Here is a 12,399-nt window from a genome sequence, read left to right on the forward strand (position 1 = left end):
GGATGAGACAATAAAACAACAAAACTGGTTTTCATTTTTTATCTAAGCTAATGTTAAAGTTACTGATGTGTTTCATAAATACCTAATTATTAAAACAGTAAAGAGTAAACTAGAATATTAAAAATCCCTAGATAAAAAGAACATCTACATTCTCATCTTGACAAAAGGCCCTAAAATCTACTTACAGTTACAATGCCAATTTTTATAAGTGCTACAGAGAGAGAAATATATATATATACATATATATACCTACCATCACATAGGACACATATCAATATATTACCACCAAGTCAAAAACAATATAACACAAAGCAATAATTTTGTAAATCATCCCTAATGATCACCAGAAGAGATTATGTGTGTTCTTGATAAATACTGGTTCACTGAATCAATGAATGAATAAAAACCAAAGTCTATCTATAAGCAATATCATATGAACTCACAGAGGAAAAATCTTTCTCCTATCAGTGTGCCTTTTTTGTTTTCTTAAGAAACACAGGTCAAAGAACTACAATCCAACATGTACTTAGGAATCTGGGAATAAATGATTCTATTGTGATTTTTAAAAATTATTTCCTGCCAATTATCTTTCGTAAGTCCCTGCAAAAACGAATTTTAATCTACCAAAATCACTGGGGCCTGGCAACTGCCATGATGGTCAGGAAGAATGGCAACTTAATGGGACTTCCCTGGCACAGTGATTAAGACTCCATGCTTCCACTGCAGGGGGCACGGGTTCGACCTCTGGTCAGGGAACTAAGATTAAAAAAAAAAAAAAAAAGGAAGAATGGCAACTTAACCTGATCATTTGCATCTACAAGGTTTAGCTTCTGGATTGGGACAAAGGATCAAGCAAATTCTTTCAGTTATTTCACACATGTCTAGTTTTGTTCTCCAAGCAATTAACTACATAGAACTAAAATATACAGGTAATATTAAAGTCAAAGTACGTGATGATTCAATCTAAAAACTTTTTTTTTTTGTTACCTAGAGACACTGATGCCCTAAAATCCTAGTTTGTAATTCATTCTCTCCACAATAGGGCATTCCTAAATAGGCCTACATGCAAATATAGTTAGTACTCCTAAAAACATATATCTCAAAGAAAAAAGCCTTAACATACTGCATATTAACATCTATAATAGTTTGTGCCTTTTTTCCCCCAACACTGTCTTGTATAAACTGGGCTTCTGATATCAGTCATTACTTTTTCACCAAGTAAATGTTATAAGGCTTTACACACAATGGTAGTTAATGTCTTTAGTGGCATTTTCTTTTTTATCAATTTTCTTTTCCTCATTTCATTACCATCTCAAGAGTTATTCACTTGTTACACAAATCTAACTACCCTCAAACTTGCAATATATATATAGAAACATATAATCCAGAAAATGGGAGTTCTCTGATATGAATTTTTAGTATTACCCTCTTAAAGAAACCTGTCAGAATTATATCTTAAACTGAAATCTTAGGCCCCCTGGCTACTTCATTTTATAAAAACAGTGATGTTTGATTTTCACCTAGTTATATAAATTTTTTATCAATTCCTCAGTAATCATTTAAAAACACAGAATCATTAATTAAGCAACTAAAACAGGGCTCATCTACTCTCAAATTCTCCCCCTTGAAAATTGGTATTATAAACTATTAAAGTTTACAAGTTTGTTTTTCACCCTATGCAATAGAAAATTGCTCAATTTCTAGGCAGTCCCATTCACAAATCCATTCCTCTAAAATCAATAAAAATTTGATTGTAAAACAGCACTAGAGAAACAGAGAGTCTATCAACACAATGGCAATAACAATACTTTTGAGTTTGAACGTGCTCTTTTCCTTTTAACAATATTTACAGGCTTCCAGACTATATCGGCACAGTTCTGGCAATGATAGTTTCTTCTAAATCAAACTTCAGGACTTATAAGTGGTATTAAACATTTACTTCAATCCATTTGCTTTGCCTAAAGCTGGAATTCCTTTTTTTTTTATTTTTTAAAAAATAGGTATTTATTTATTTATTTGGCTGTGCCTGGTCTTAGTTGTGGCATGCGGGATCTTTAGTTGTGGCATTCAAACTCTTAGTTGGGGCATGTGGGATCTAGTTCCCTGACCAGGGAGATCAAACCAGGCCCCTTGCATTGGGAGCGCAGAGTCTTAGCCACTGGACCACCAGGGAAGTCCCCAAAGCTGGAATTTCTTAAAGGTGATCTTTTTAGGCATAAGAACTCTTATCCACCCTCAGTAATTACATTTCTAAGTTTTTAAAAAATTATTAGAATTACATGATTACATGTGAATATAATGTAATATATAATAAAATGTAATATTAAAAGTATGTATTAAAATATTCTATGAAATTTGTGGCTTATTAAAAGCCACTCTTTTTGATTAAAACTCAAAATATTCTAATTTCAGTTATTTAACCAAATTTCTTTCTGGAATATAATGGCCAAGAAGTAACACAACAAGCACTTTGAAATCTGAAGAAGAAAGGCATTCTCTAAAAACAAAGTTCAAGAGCATAATACAAACTTTTGTATTATTCTGTAAAATAGCTCCAAGGAGTTAAATTATAGAACCTTTGAACTGGAAGGATCCTTATATACAATCAACTTAATTCTGCATCTTACAGTAGGAAAAACAGATCCAGAGAAGTGAAGTCCAATGGTCACAATGAATGGACAGGAATCTGGGTCTCTGTGCCCACTGTTATTTCTATTACTGTCCCATTAAGGCAGCTGAAAAATCATGAAAGTAACACAAAGACTGCAAAAAATTAAAACTATAAATTTGATAAACTGAAAGAAATTAAACGAAGCCTAGATTATAAACCTTCTTGTTAGGAACACTGGCTGACCTAAAGAGCAAATCTAACAACTGAAATTACCACACTTGAGAATCATTATGACAACTGAGAAGACCAGAGAGCTCACTGAGATGATCCTACTACTCATAATTAGTTAAAAGGAAGCCAGCTGGGCACTGAATAAAATACAAAAGGTACCTAATCTCAGGGGACCAGACCTGCACCAAGAGCTACATTTGAAATACTAATTTTCAGATACCCATGATAGCATTCTTACTTTGGCTTTTCGAAATAATAAGATCAGACAATTAACTAAAAAACAAAGAAAATAGAATTGTGTGTTTTGTTTTCTAACTAGAATCAATACACAGGTAAAATGAAGAATGAAATTGAGACCATATGCTGAAGAAGTAAAATGCAACATTTTATCTGAGATTTGGAATTTTTTTGGGGGGGGAGGGATAGAAAATGCACATCCATAAAGTTAGTCACATGACTTTTTGATATTTAGGGACAGGAAACAAAACAGATTTTGAAAAATACAGCAAGGCTTTAAATATATCAATATAAGTATAGTAGAGATAAGCACGGTACTTTGAAGTCTAAGAGCCTGGATTACTCAGGCTCTAAAATTTACTAGCTGTTACTCCTTCTGGCAGTATGATACAGTAGAAAAGACTTAGATTTGAATTTTTTCCAGCATCCCCAGGATCCTACTTATATGACCTGCAAAGTTATTCAGTCTCTCTGAGCCTGAGCTTCCTCATCTGCAAAACAGGGAGTAATGATAACCACCTCATATTATTTGTAAAACAAAAACAAAATCATTCACTCATGCATTCATTCATTCAGACATTTGAAGTATAGGGATATAATGGAAAGATTAAACTGCTGCCCTAAGAAAATCCATAATCCCACTGGGGGAAACAAACTAGTAGCTAGAAACAAATCAAATCTACAAGCGCCCAGAGGTTTAGTACAGAGAGCTAAGGAAGCAAAGTACAGAACCTAATTTAGCCTGGGGGTAGGGGTTCCTGTCCAATTTCACACCTGAATTCTAAGTGAAAGTTAACAAGACAGACAAAAGGAAGGGAAGGCATTCCAGGCAAAGAGAAAGGCACCCCCACCTAGTAAACACACTTTGCACAGTGACTAGTACATGTATCTCCTCAATGTTTAAGATGCTCCTCCACAACATTAAGTTAAAAAAAATAAAAATAAAAAACTCTATCCAGAGTATCATCTGATTTTGAAGAAAAAAAATGTTCATACTTGTACAAAAAAGATGAAAGAAAACATAAAAAATTAAGTTTATTTTCTGCTTGATACTGTTCAGTAAAATATAAATGTCTGCAATAATCCAATATTATCTTTACAATTTAAAATTTGAGTTTTAATGTTTGCTGAATTTGAAGGAGGAGAAACGAAAAACTGGGAAGCAAAGGAAAGAAAATAGGCCTTTCCATTGTAGTAATACCACTGGTTAACAGGGTGGGCTACAAAGTGTTAAGACTTCCTATCATTTTCTTTTGAAAATATTAATCATTGTTCATAGCATTTCTTTTTATTTTTATTAGTTTTAAGCTTTCCTCAGGAATGAGACAGGCAGAGCAATCCACCTAGGGCTCAAATATTCTCTGGTTTATACTGCCTCAAGAAAGCACTAAAAGTACTATAACCCTGAGGTCAGATGATATCAAGACAAGAACAAGGGACCCACCCATAGTCTAGAAGTTTCTCAGTAGAGAAAGGTCCAATAAAAAGAACTCCATACTAGCTAGCAGATTAGTAAGCCTAAAAAATATATATCATGAAAACACTTCTAAGAGCTTCCCTGGCGGCACAGTGGTTGAGAATCTGCCTGCTAATGCAGAGGACACAGGTTCGAGCCCTGACCTGGGAAGATCCCACATGTCGCGGAGCAACTAGGCCCGTGAGCCACAACTACTGAGCCTGTGCGTCTGGAGCGTGAGCTCCGCAACAAGAGAGGCCGCGATAGTGAGAGGCCCACGCACGGCGATAAAGAGTGGCTCCCGCTTGCCACAACTAGAGAAAGCCCTCGCACAGAAACGAAGACGCAACACAGCCAAAAAATAAATTAATAAATTAATAAATTTAAAAATAAGCTACAAACATCCGTGACTTATAAAAAAAAAGAAAAAAAAGAAAACACTTCTAAAAAAGTTAAGAAAATTGAACAAGTAATAACTAAGAACCAGCTAATTATAAAGCACCATGGTAGATACTAAAAGGCATAAGAAAACATCTTCAACAAGGTAATTTAAAATACAAGAAATAAATTGTCAATAATGTATAGAAAATAAGATTAGGATAAGAAGAGATCAGTCAGAAGGGTTGAGGATCCCTGCAACAAGACATGGGAAAAACATACCTCCCACTTCTTAAAAATGAGTTAATATTATACCAGTATCATATTGAATTACTTTTCTGTAATTCATAAAAATGCAAATAACACTAAATATCTTTTCACCTAGTGATCATTCCTTGCTTAACACAGACGCACTTCAAAGACACTCATTTTGGGCTCAATTCTGACACTTTTTAAATGCTTTTTTAATGGTACTATTTTATATGCCCCTTACCTTATAAAAAATATTAGGAAAATTGGGTGGTGATAATTAGCCAATTACCAAAGAAAACATAAATTCTGGTGTCATAGTTCTTCAGATTTTAATGCTAACCATTCAAACTCTCTGTCCTATATTTAAAATGTAGTAAAATGTAGTAACCAACTCATTTGCACTCATTTGCATTCTTTCATAGTTAACTCATTTGGTCCACACAACAACCTTGCAAAACAGGTAGGGGTTTTTATTTTATAAATGAGGAAACTGAATCTCTGAGAGGTTAAGTAACTTGCCCGGGGTGGCTCAGCGAGTAATGACTATCTCCCGGACTAAATCTTATGGCCTTTTCTACTACCCACAAAATCCTATTTGAGAAATGTCAAACAAAGGCATCTCTAAAATATGACACAAACACTAAGTTGACTTTAAATTACTATTTTGCTCCCTACAAAAAAAGTATTAATCAGTCGATAACCAACATCAGTAAAACTTCAACAAAAACACACAAACTAAACTAATATTCAAATGTCACAAAGGTGCTTTCTGGACAAAATTTTATAAGAAACATTCACCCAATCCAAATTCTTACTCTTCAACAGCAGCTCTCTTCGTTTCCTTAATACCATCTTATTTGTACTGAGATACCAGTTTTCCTAGGACTGATGCTAAATCTCCAAAAGGATTTTAATCATTGAAAGTATGTTTCTAGAGCCCAAGTGTGGAAAAAAAAAGCCAGTCATCAATCCAGATGAATAGGTAAAACAAACATGTCATAGAAAGCAAGAGCGTACACGTGGCTCAAGCCAACCAGTAGTGAGGAATACCAGTTTCCAGACATTGACTGCTGCCTGCCATAATACCTATCAGTTAGCATTATATCCACACAGGAGTCAAGCAGCACATGCTTTTTGGTTTCCCATGATGCATTCCGTTCCTCCTAACTATGGCTGTGTGTCCACATAACAGTTAATAAATCACACATGCTTAAATTGCTTCCACACTTAGAGATGCAATAACCATGCTACCAACACTCAGAGATCATTCTACAGTTCTAATAGACAATTTAAGCTATTACTAGTAACTAGAGAAAAAGAGCTGGGTAAGGTAAGAAAAAAATGCAGGTATGTCTGGAATTCAAATACAGTGTTTTAAAGCAGTTGGTGAGGATCAAATGAGATAATGTGAAAACATTTTTAAACTCAAATATGTTAAATGCAGATGTAAATTCTTATAATGACATATATCACCATAGATGTACTATTTTTAAAGACAGCAGTTAACATACGATCTTGATCAAAGTTTTTTAAATAGCAGAAAACTGCTTCAAGTCTTTTGAATATAAAATGAAGGTAATAAAATTTATGTCACTCCAAATGTAAGCACTAATTGGTGCTTTCAATTCTACAGGTGAAAAATGCTGAATAAATGTAAAAATATATACCACACCTAAAGATAATTATGTCTTTGGTTCAGTCTTATGATAGGAGTACCCATACAGTGATTCAAAAATCTTAAAGCATGCCTTTAAAAAATGTTTCCAACTCACCATTCCAATATATAAAATTTGTATATTAACAAAACTGTTCATTTGTTTACACACACACACACACACACACATGCCCCTCACTGCTCTGTTTGTCATCCCCAATAAAGCTCCAAGGAGGAAGCAATAAAATAGTCAACAATTCAACAGGGTCACCACAAATGAAAGGACATCTGTATTTATTTATATTATCTACCTTAAGATGTAAGAAGCAAATCTAATTCTATTATGCTGTAAATAACAGTCAAGCAGAAATAAAGAAAAATACTCAGATCAAACTTCAAAAACAATCACCCTGACTTCAAATCTCTCCCTGTATCATTACAAAATTATGAAAATTAATTTAGAATTTTTTTGAATGTCATAATCAAAAACGTTACAGTTCAACATAAACTGACAAACATTTCATGTTCAGACTCATTTTTTTAAAGGCACTTCAGATCTTGACATGTCAATACTTGGCTGCAAGCAGCTTTTACAAAAAAGCACCTTCCCGTGTGTTCCAAATTATAAGTAAAACACTAAATCAGATTTAAGAAAGAAAAAATAGGGATTTCTAGGCTATGCAATAGTAACAGTAGTAATGAAGTGTTGAAGAAATCTAAGTTATTATCTTAATATTCTTCTGGATAAATCAAGTTAAGCAGTATGGACAATTCAAATGAAAATATACATATGGACAGAAAGGCAGGATTTTTGTTTCAAGTATGTAGCGTACATGACTATGCAACTTCAATTCAGTATTTTGATATCCTTGTTTATAGTCCTTCACCTCTTCATTATGCGTTTGTCTTCTTTCCTTTTTATATCCCAGTACATCTTCAGTTTGAAGTGATGCTATAAAATTACACTAATTAATACTTTGCCCTAAATTTCAATCCAAACCATGTAGCTAAATCAAAGATCACACTGTATAAATCCATTGTTCTAATAGCACTTTAAAAAATACTACCCCGGGACTTCCCTGGCGGTCCAGTGGTTAGGACTCTGTGCTTCCACGGCAGGGGCACAAGTTCAATCCCTGGTGGGGAACTAAGACCCTGAACGCCCCTTGGTGTGGCCAACACAACAAAACAGAACAAAACAAACCTACCCCAAGAAAAAAATCCATCTCTCCTACAATGAAGCCACTCAAAATCTCAAGTCAGATTTGAAATAATTTGTATCAACAATACGACTGATGAATCTAGCAATCAAACACTGCACACTCAGTTCTCAGCCACTTCTTTTCCTTCCGTTCAATTCTCAGCCCTGCCTCATCTTCCCTTACAAAGAAATCTATAGGTAGAGAACAGACATATGACTAAAAATAAGATCATACTATCAAAATGTAATTTCCCTACAAAAATTGGATCCTGGTGTGGAAAAATAAAAACCTATATGTACAATACAAAAAGTAAATTAAAAACAAAAAAGATAACACTAAACCATAGATAACAGTCAAACAATAGAAGAAATTCTGTATATATAAAAATTAAAAATGTATAAGGAATTATAAAAACAATAAATTAAAAAGATAAAGGTGAAAATCAAGTATATGTAGGGATATACAAATGGATTAATGACAATTAAAAAAATAACTTGTTAAAGTTTAAGCCTCACTAATAATGGGGAAAAGAACCAATTAGGTCAACTGAGTACTATTTTCACCTATTAAAGCCACCAAAAGATTTTTAAATATTTTAAAAATTCATTCTAAGTATCTAGATGGTTACATTGTAAATTAGGACAATCTTCTGGAGAGCAATTTTATAATATATAACAACAGCTATAAAATGGATGAGTCCCTTGACCTGATAACTTCACTTCAGAATATAGCCCAGAAAAACAACTGAAAAAAAAGAAAAGAAAAAAAAGGAAAAAAGCAGAAAGACTACTTAACTATGCAAAGATATTAGTGAAAAACTGGAAGTAACCCAAATGTTCAACTAGCAATTGAGTTCTAATCACAGCAACTTAAAAACAACTGAATCTTTCCTTGCCATTAAAATAACAATGACTATTCAAATATAGATAAGTATATGTAAAAGTGTTAAGTAAGAAAATATAAAGCATAAAGTGGACATTGATTACAATTACATGAAAATATGCCTTTACAATATAAGGAAAGGAAGTCTAGTAAACTGGGCTTTGTTTTTTTTGTTTTTCTCTGTGTGAGTGTGAGTGTGTGTGTGTGTGTGTGTGTGTGTGTGGTTAGGAGACTATTTTTAATCATTTTGATGCTCATTTACTTTTTGCCACTGTCAAGTTAATTTTTAAAAAGCTTTTTCCTTTTAAAAAATGTTACTTGCTTAAAATGGTCTACTTAGAAACAAATAAATACAAACAAAAATATTGTCAATACACCTCAGTATAAAACTCTATCTTCAAAACCACATTAGTCATAAAGTATTAAAACATATTGGTAAGCACTGTTGTTTTTGCCCTTTTTTTGAAAGAACTTCAGTCCAACAAAAAGTCTGACTACAAATTAAACTGGTAATACATGCAGTTTTTCAAAAATATTTTTTCTCATCGGAGAATTTTTTACCATTAATATTACAGATGCTGCAGTTTATCCTTATCACAATTATTATACCATTTTCTGTGCTTTGCAAAACTAAAAAAATTTAGTCAATAGATTTGGTGATAATTAGCATGGCCTCATTCTTGTAATTTAATACACAGAAAAATATCAAATGAACACCAAAGTAATTTAAATATTGTCCTGTTGAAAGCAAATTTTAAATCATTTTATTTATATTTAGAGTCTACCATACCCCTCCAACTTTCTTTAACTTTGTCTGATTTTCCTCTGTTTGGATCTTACTGGAAGGAAAGATAGCTGAACTTAGATTTTAGTAACATCACCCCTTTCTCCTTTCATTTCCTTCCAATTTACTGTGCCAGTAGCTAACAGAAGGGAACATCCTCCCAAAAATAAAAAGGATCACCTTTTTGTGTGTGTCAGTGCCGAACAGAAGGTGCATTTACACTATGAATTATATTTGCTGAACAAACAACAGTCAATCCAATGCTTTTGGTCCTTTACTAAAGTATATTCTATTTTAAAATATGACCATTGTTGTTTCCTTGTAAATCCAAAATCGTGTTTCGTCAATTCTCAAAAAGCTCATAATCCACAGTTCTTATTTAGTGAAATTGTTAACTGCATAAACGCGATTTAATAATGATTTGATGAGCTATTTTCTACAATCTGAGATATACAACGATTATGCTTTTATTCCGTAGTCGATTATCTAACCCCCGGCAAATTTTGAAATTAGCTTGATGCTATTATTTTTAATTGTGCCGATTTTCCCTAGTCCCTGGTCCGTCAACTCCCCTCCTGAACCCCGTCTGCCGTGTGGCCCGCCGCCCCCAGACCAAAAAAAAAAAAAAAAAAAAACAGCCTGGCCTTAGTTCCCGTATTTCAAGCCAGGACCAACCAGAAAGCAGTTTTCTTCCACTAATCCGGAACTCCGGGCTGTTACCAACGCTGTCATTGGCCAGCGTCAGTCCTTGGTACGTGCCCCAAGATAACCCCCTGGTTTCTCTCCCTTTTCCCCCTACAATGGGCCTTTCCTGATGTTTGTAACATATTCATAATCCACAATACGGCATCTCTGATAACCAGTTCACATTCTTCAAAGTTTTCGGGTGGAAACAAACGAGGCCAAGGGGAGGGCAAGGTACCCTTTCTCTGACTCGCCGGGAGGGGGGAAGGGACAGTTCTTCGGCTCAGCACTGAGCTCCAGAGCCGCGTAGGTTGAAGGGTTGGGGGCGGGTTGGGGGAACAAGGTGGGGAGGGAGTGGAGAAAGAGTTGGGTTAAGTTGAAATGAAAACTTTACTCACCAGATCCTCGAAGCTTCTTCGGTGCTCTCTCCCCTCCCAGTCTAAGCGGCGCGGAATAAGCTGGGGGCCGGCGAAAAGAAAGGGGGGAGGGGGCAACGATAAAGGCCAAGCCTCTGCTCTGCATCAACCCGACCCAGTTTGGGTCCGGGTCCTCGACCCTTGGGCGTCTTTATTTCTGTTGGCCTGATAGCTGTTGTCTCAGAGCTAGACGAGTGTGGGGGGAAGGAGGCCGAGGGGGAGGAAATCCTGAAAAAACACCTCCCACAGGCATAAAGAGGGGGCGAGTTAAGACCCCAGAGATATCCGCCCCTTTTGAGGGAAGAAGCCGGTTCACCACTGTGACAACAGCTATGAGTGCCCAGATCCGAACCTTCCTCCCGGCCCTAGCCCTCCACCCCTTACTTGCCCTTCCTCCAGTCTCACCCCAACCGTCCCCACCTCTTCCCGAAGGGGCTGCGTACCTGATGCTCCTCGAGCTCCTGCACTAGCACCTGAGCAAAAGGGAAACACGGATATGAGGGCAGCTCGGGCCATCAACCCATTCCTCCCTCCCCAAACTGAACCCAGCCGCTGATGGCAGGGCTACTCAAGGCCGGCCTTTCCCTCACCCACAGCGGAACCGCACACGCCACTGCCTCGATTTCCCCACTGGGACCATTCCCCAAGACTCCCAGATCTCCTTTCCCTTCTCACCTGAGCGGATTTGTTGCAGGGTCCGGACTGCAAGAATCTAGCGATCAGGTAATACAGCTCTGAGGAAGAGGGGGGGAAAGAGGTTGAGAGGGAGGCAAAGAAGAAAAAATAGAAGCTTTTTCAAAAGAAACTGACAGCCGTCGCGCTAAGCCCCCATCCTCTTAGCCCCCGGACACAGCTACCCACCGGCTTCGATCTGGGTAGGTGCCGCCGCCATCCTTTTCCCGAGGGGGTTTGGGGGATTTGCTCCAGAGGGGCTGGCGGGGGCGGGTGGGGATGCTGCCTCTATTGTGGTGAAGCCCCCATGCCCAGGAGTCCCGCCGCTTCCGCCGCACTCCTCGTCCCAGTTTCGGTCTCTCTCGGATTCATCGCATCACGTTTCGACCCATAGATATTCTAGCCCAAGAGCTGAGGAGGCGGAGGAGGAAGGAGAGGGAGAGAAGAGGAGGGAGGAGCCGAAGTCGCAGAGGGGTGGGCGGGGGCAAAGGGGGTGGGGAGAGGGGAGGGTAAAAACTGTGAGAGGGACCTGCAGCGCTCGTTGCTCACCGCCAGAGGCACTAACGCATCCTCCAGTCCTCAGCTCTCCAATACAGCCGACAGTTACCGCTCCCGGAAGGAAGGGGAGGTGCTAACTGATGGCAGACGCTCTGGCAGCTACCGTAGAACTCAGTGGTGACGTTCCCTTTGGCGAGTTCCAGAGTGGTTACCCTTCCTGTGAGGGTAATCGGGCCCTTTCCTGTTGAGGACCTTTCCCTCTGGCGTGATCGTGAGGAACATGTGAGGAGCCGACTTGATTCAGCTGCTTTCTTCAGTTCCCTCCCGGCACCGAGGAGGCTTTGGTTTTTTTGTCTCTCTTCCACCGAAAGGAGGCTAGCCGCTAAAGGATCTCGTGACTGAGAAAGAAAAGGAGCCCCTACTACGTTGTCACTTGTTTCTC

The 12,399-nt window shown here is 37.3% G+C and overlaps 1 protein-coding gene across 6 annotated transcripts in view; it reads right to left on the reverse strand.

Annotated features, from left to right (window-relative positions):
- Positions 1-11,886, reverse strand: part of BRWD3 (bromodomain and WD repeat domain containing 3) — a 115,077-nt gene extending 103,191 nt beyond the window's left edge. For 5 of the 6 annotated variants that reach the window (XM_082447352.1, XM_082447350.1, XM_082447351.1 and 2 more), the window contains exons 1-4: positions 11,649-11,886; positions 11,463-11,521; positions 11,231-11,260; positions 10,770-10,829 (exon numbers count right to left, since the gene is read on the reverse strand). In XM_082447352.1, the coding sequence (XP_082303478.1) occupies positions 10,770-10,829; positions 11,231-11,260; positions 11,463-11,521; positions 11,649-11,679 (180 nt within the window). In that variant the 5' untranslated portion in view covers positions 11,680-11,886. The remainder of the gene's footprint in view (positions 1-10,769; positions 10,830-11,230; positions 11,261-11,462; positions 11,522-11,648) is intronic. The other variant, XM_082447349.1, reaches the window with a different exon arrangement.
- Between the last annotated feature and the right edge of the window lie 513 nt (positions 11,887-12,399).

The sequence above is a fragment of the Balaenoptera physalus genome, assembly GCF_965194825.1.
Source record: "Balaenoptera physalus genome assembly, chromosome: X".
Taxonomy (NCBI): domain Eukaryota; kingdom Metazoa; phylum Chordata; class Mammalia; order Artiodactyla; family Balaenopteridae; genus Balaenoptera; species Balaenoptera physalus.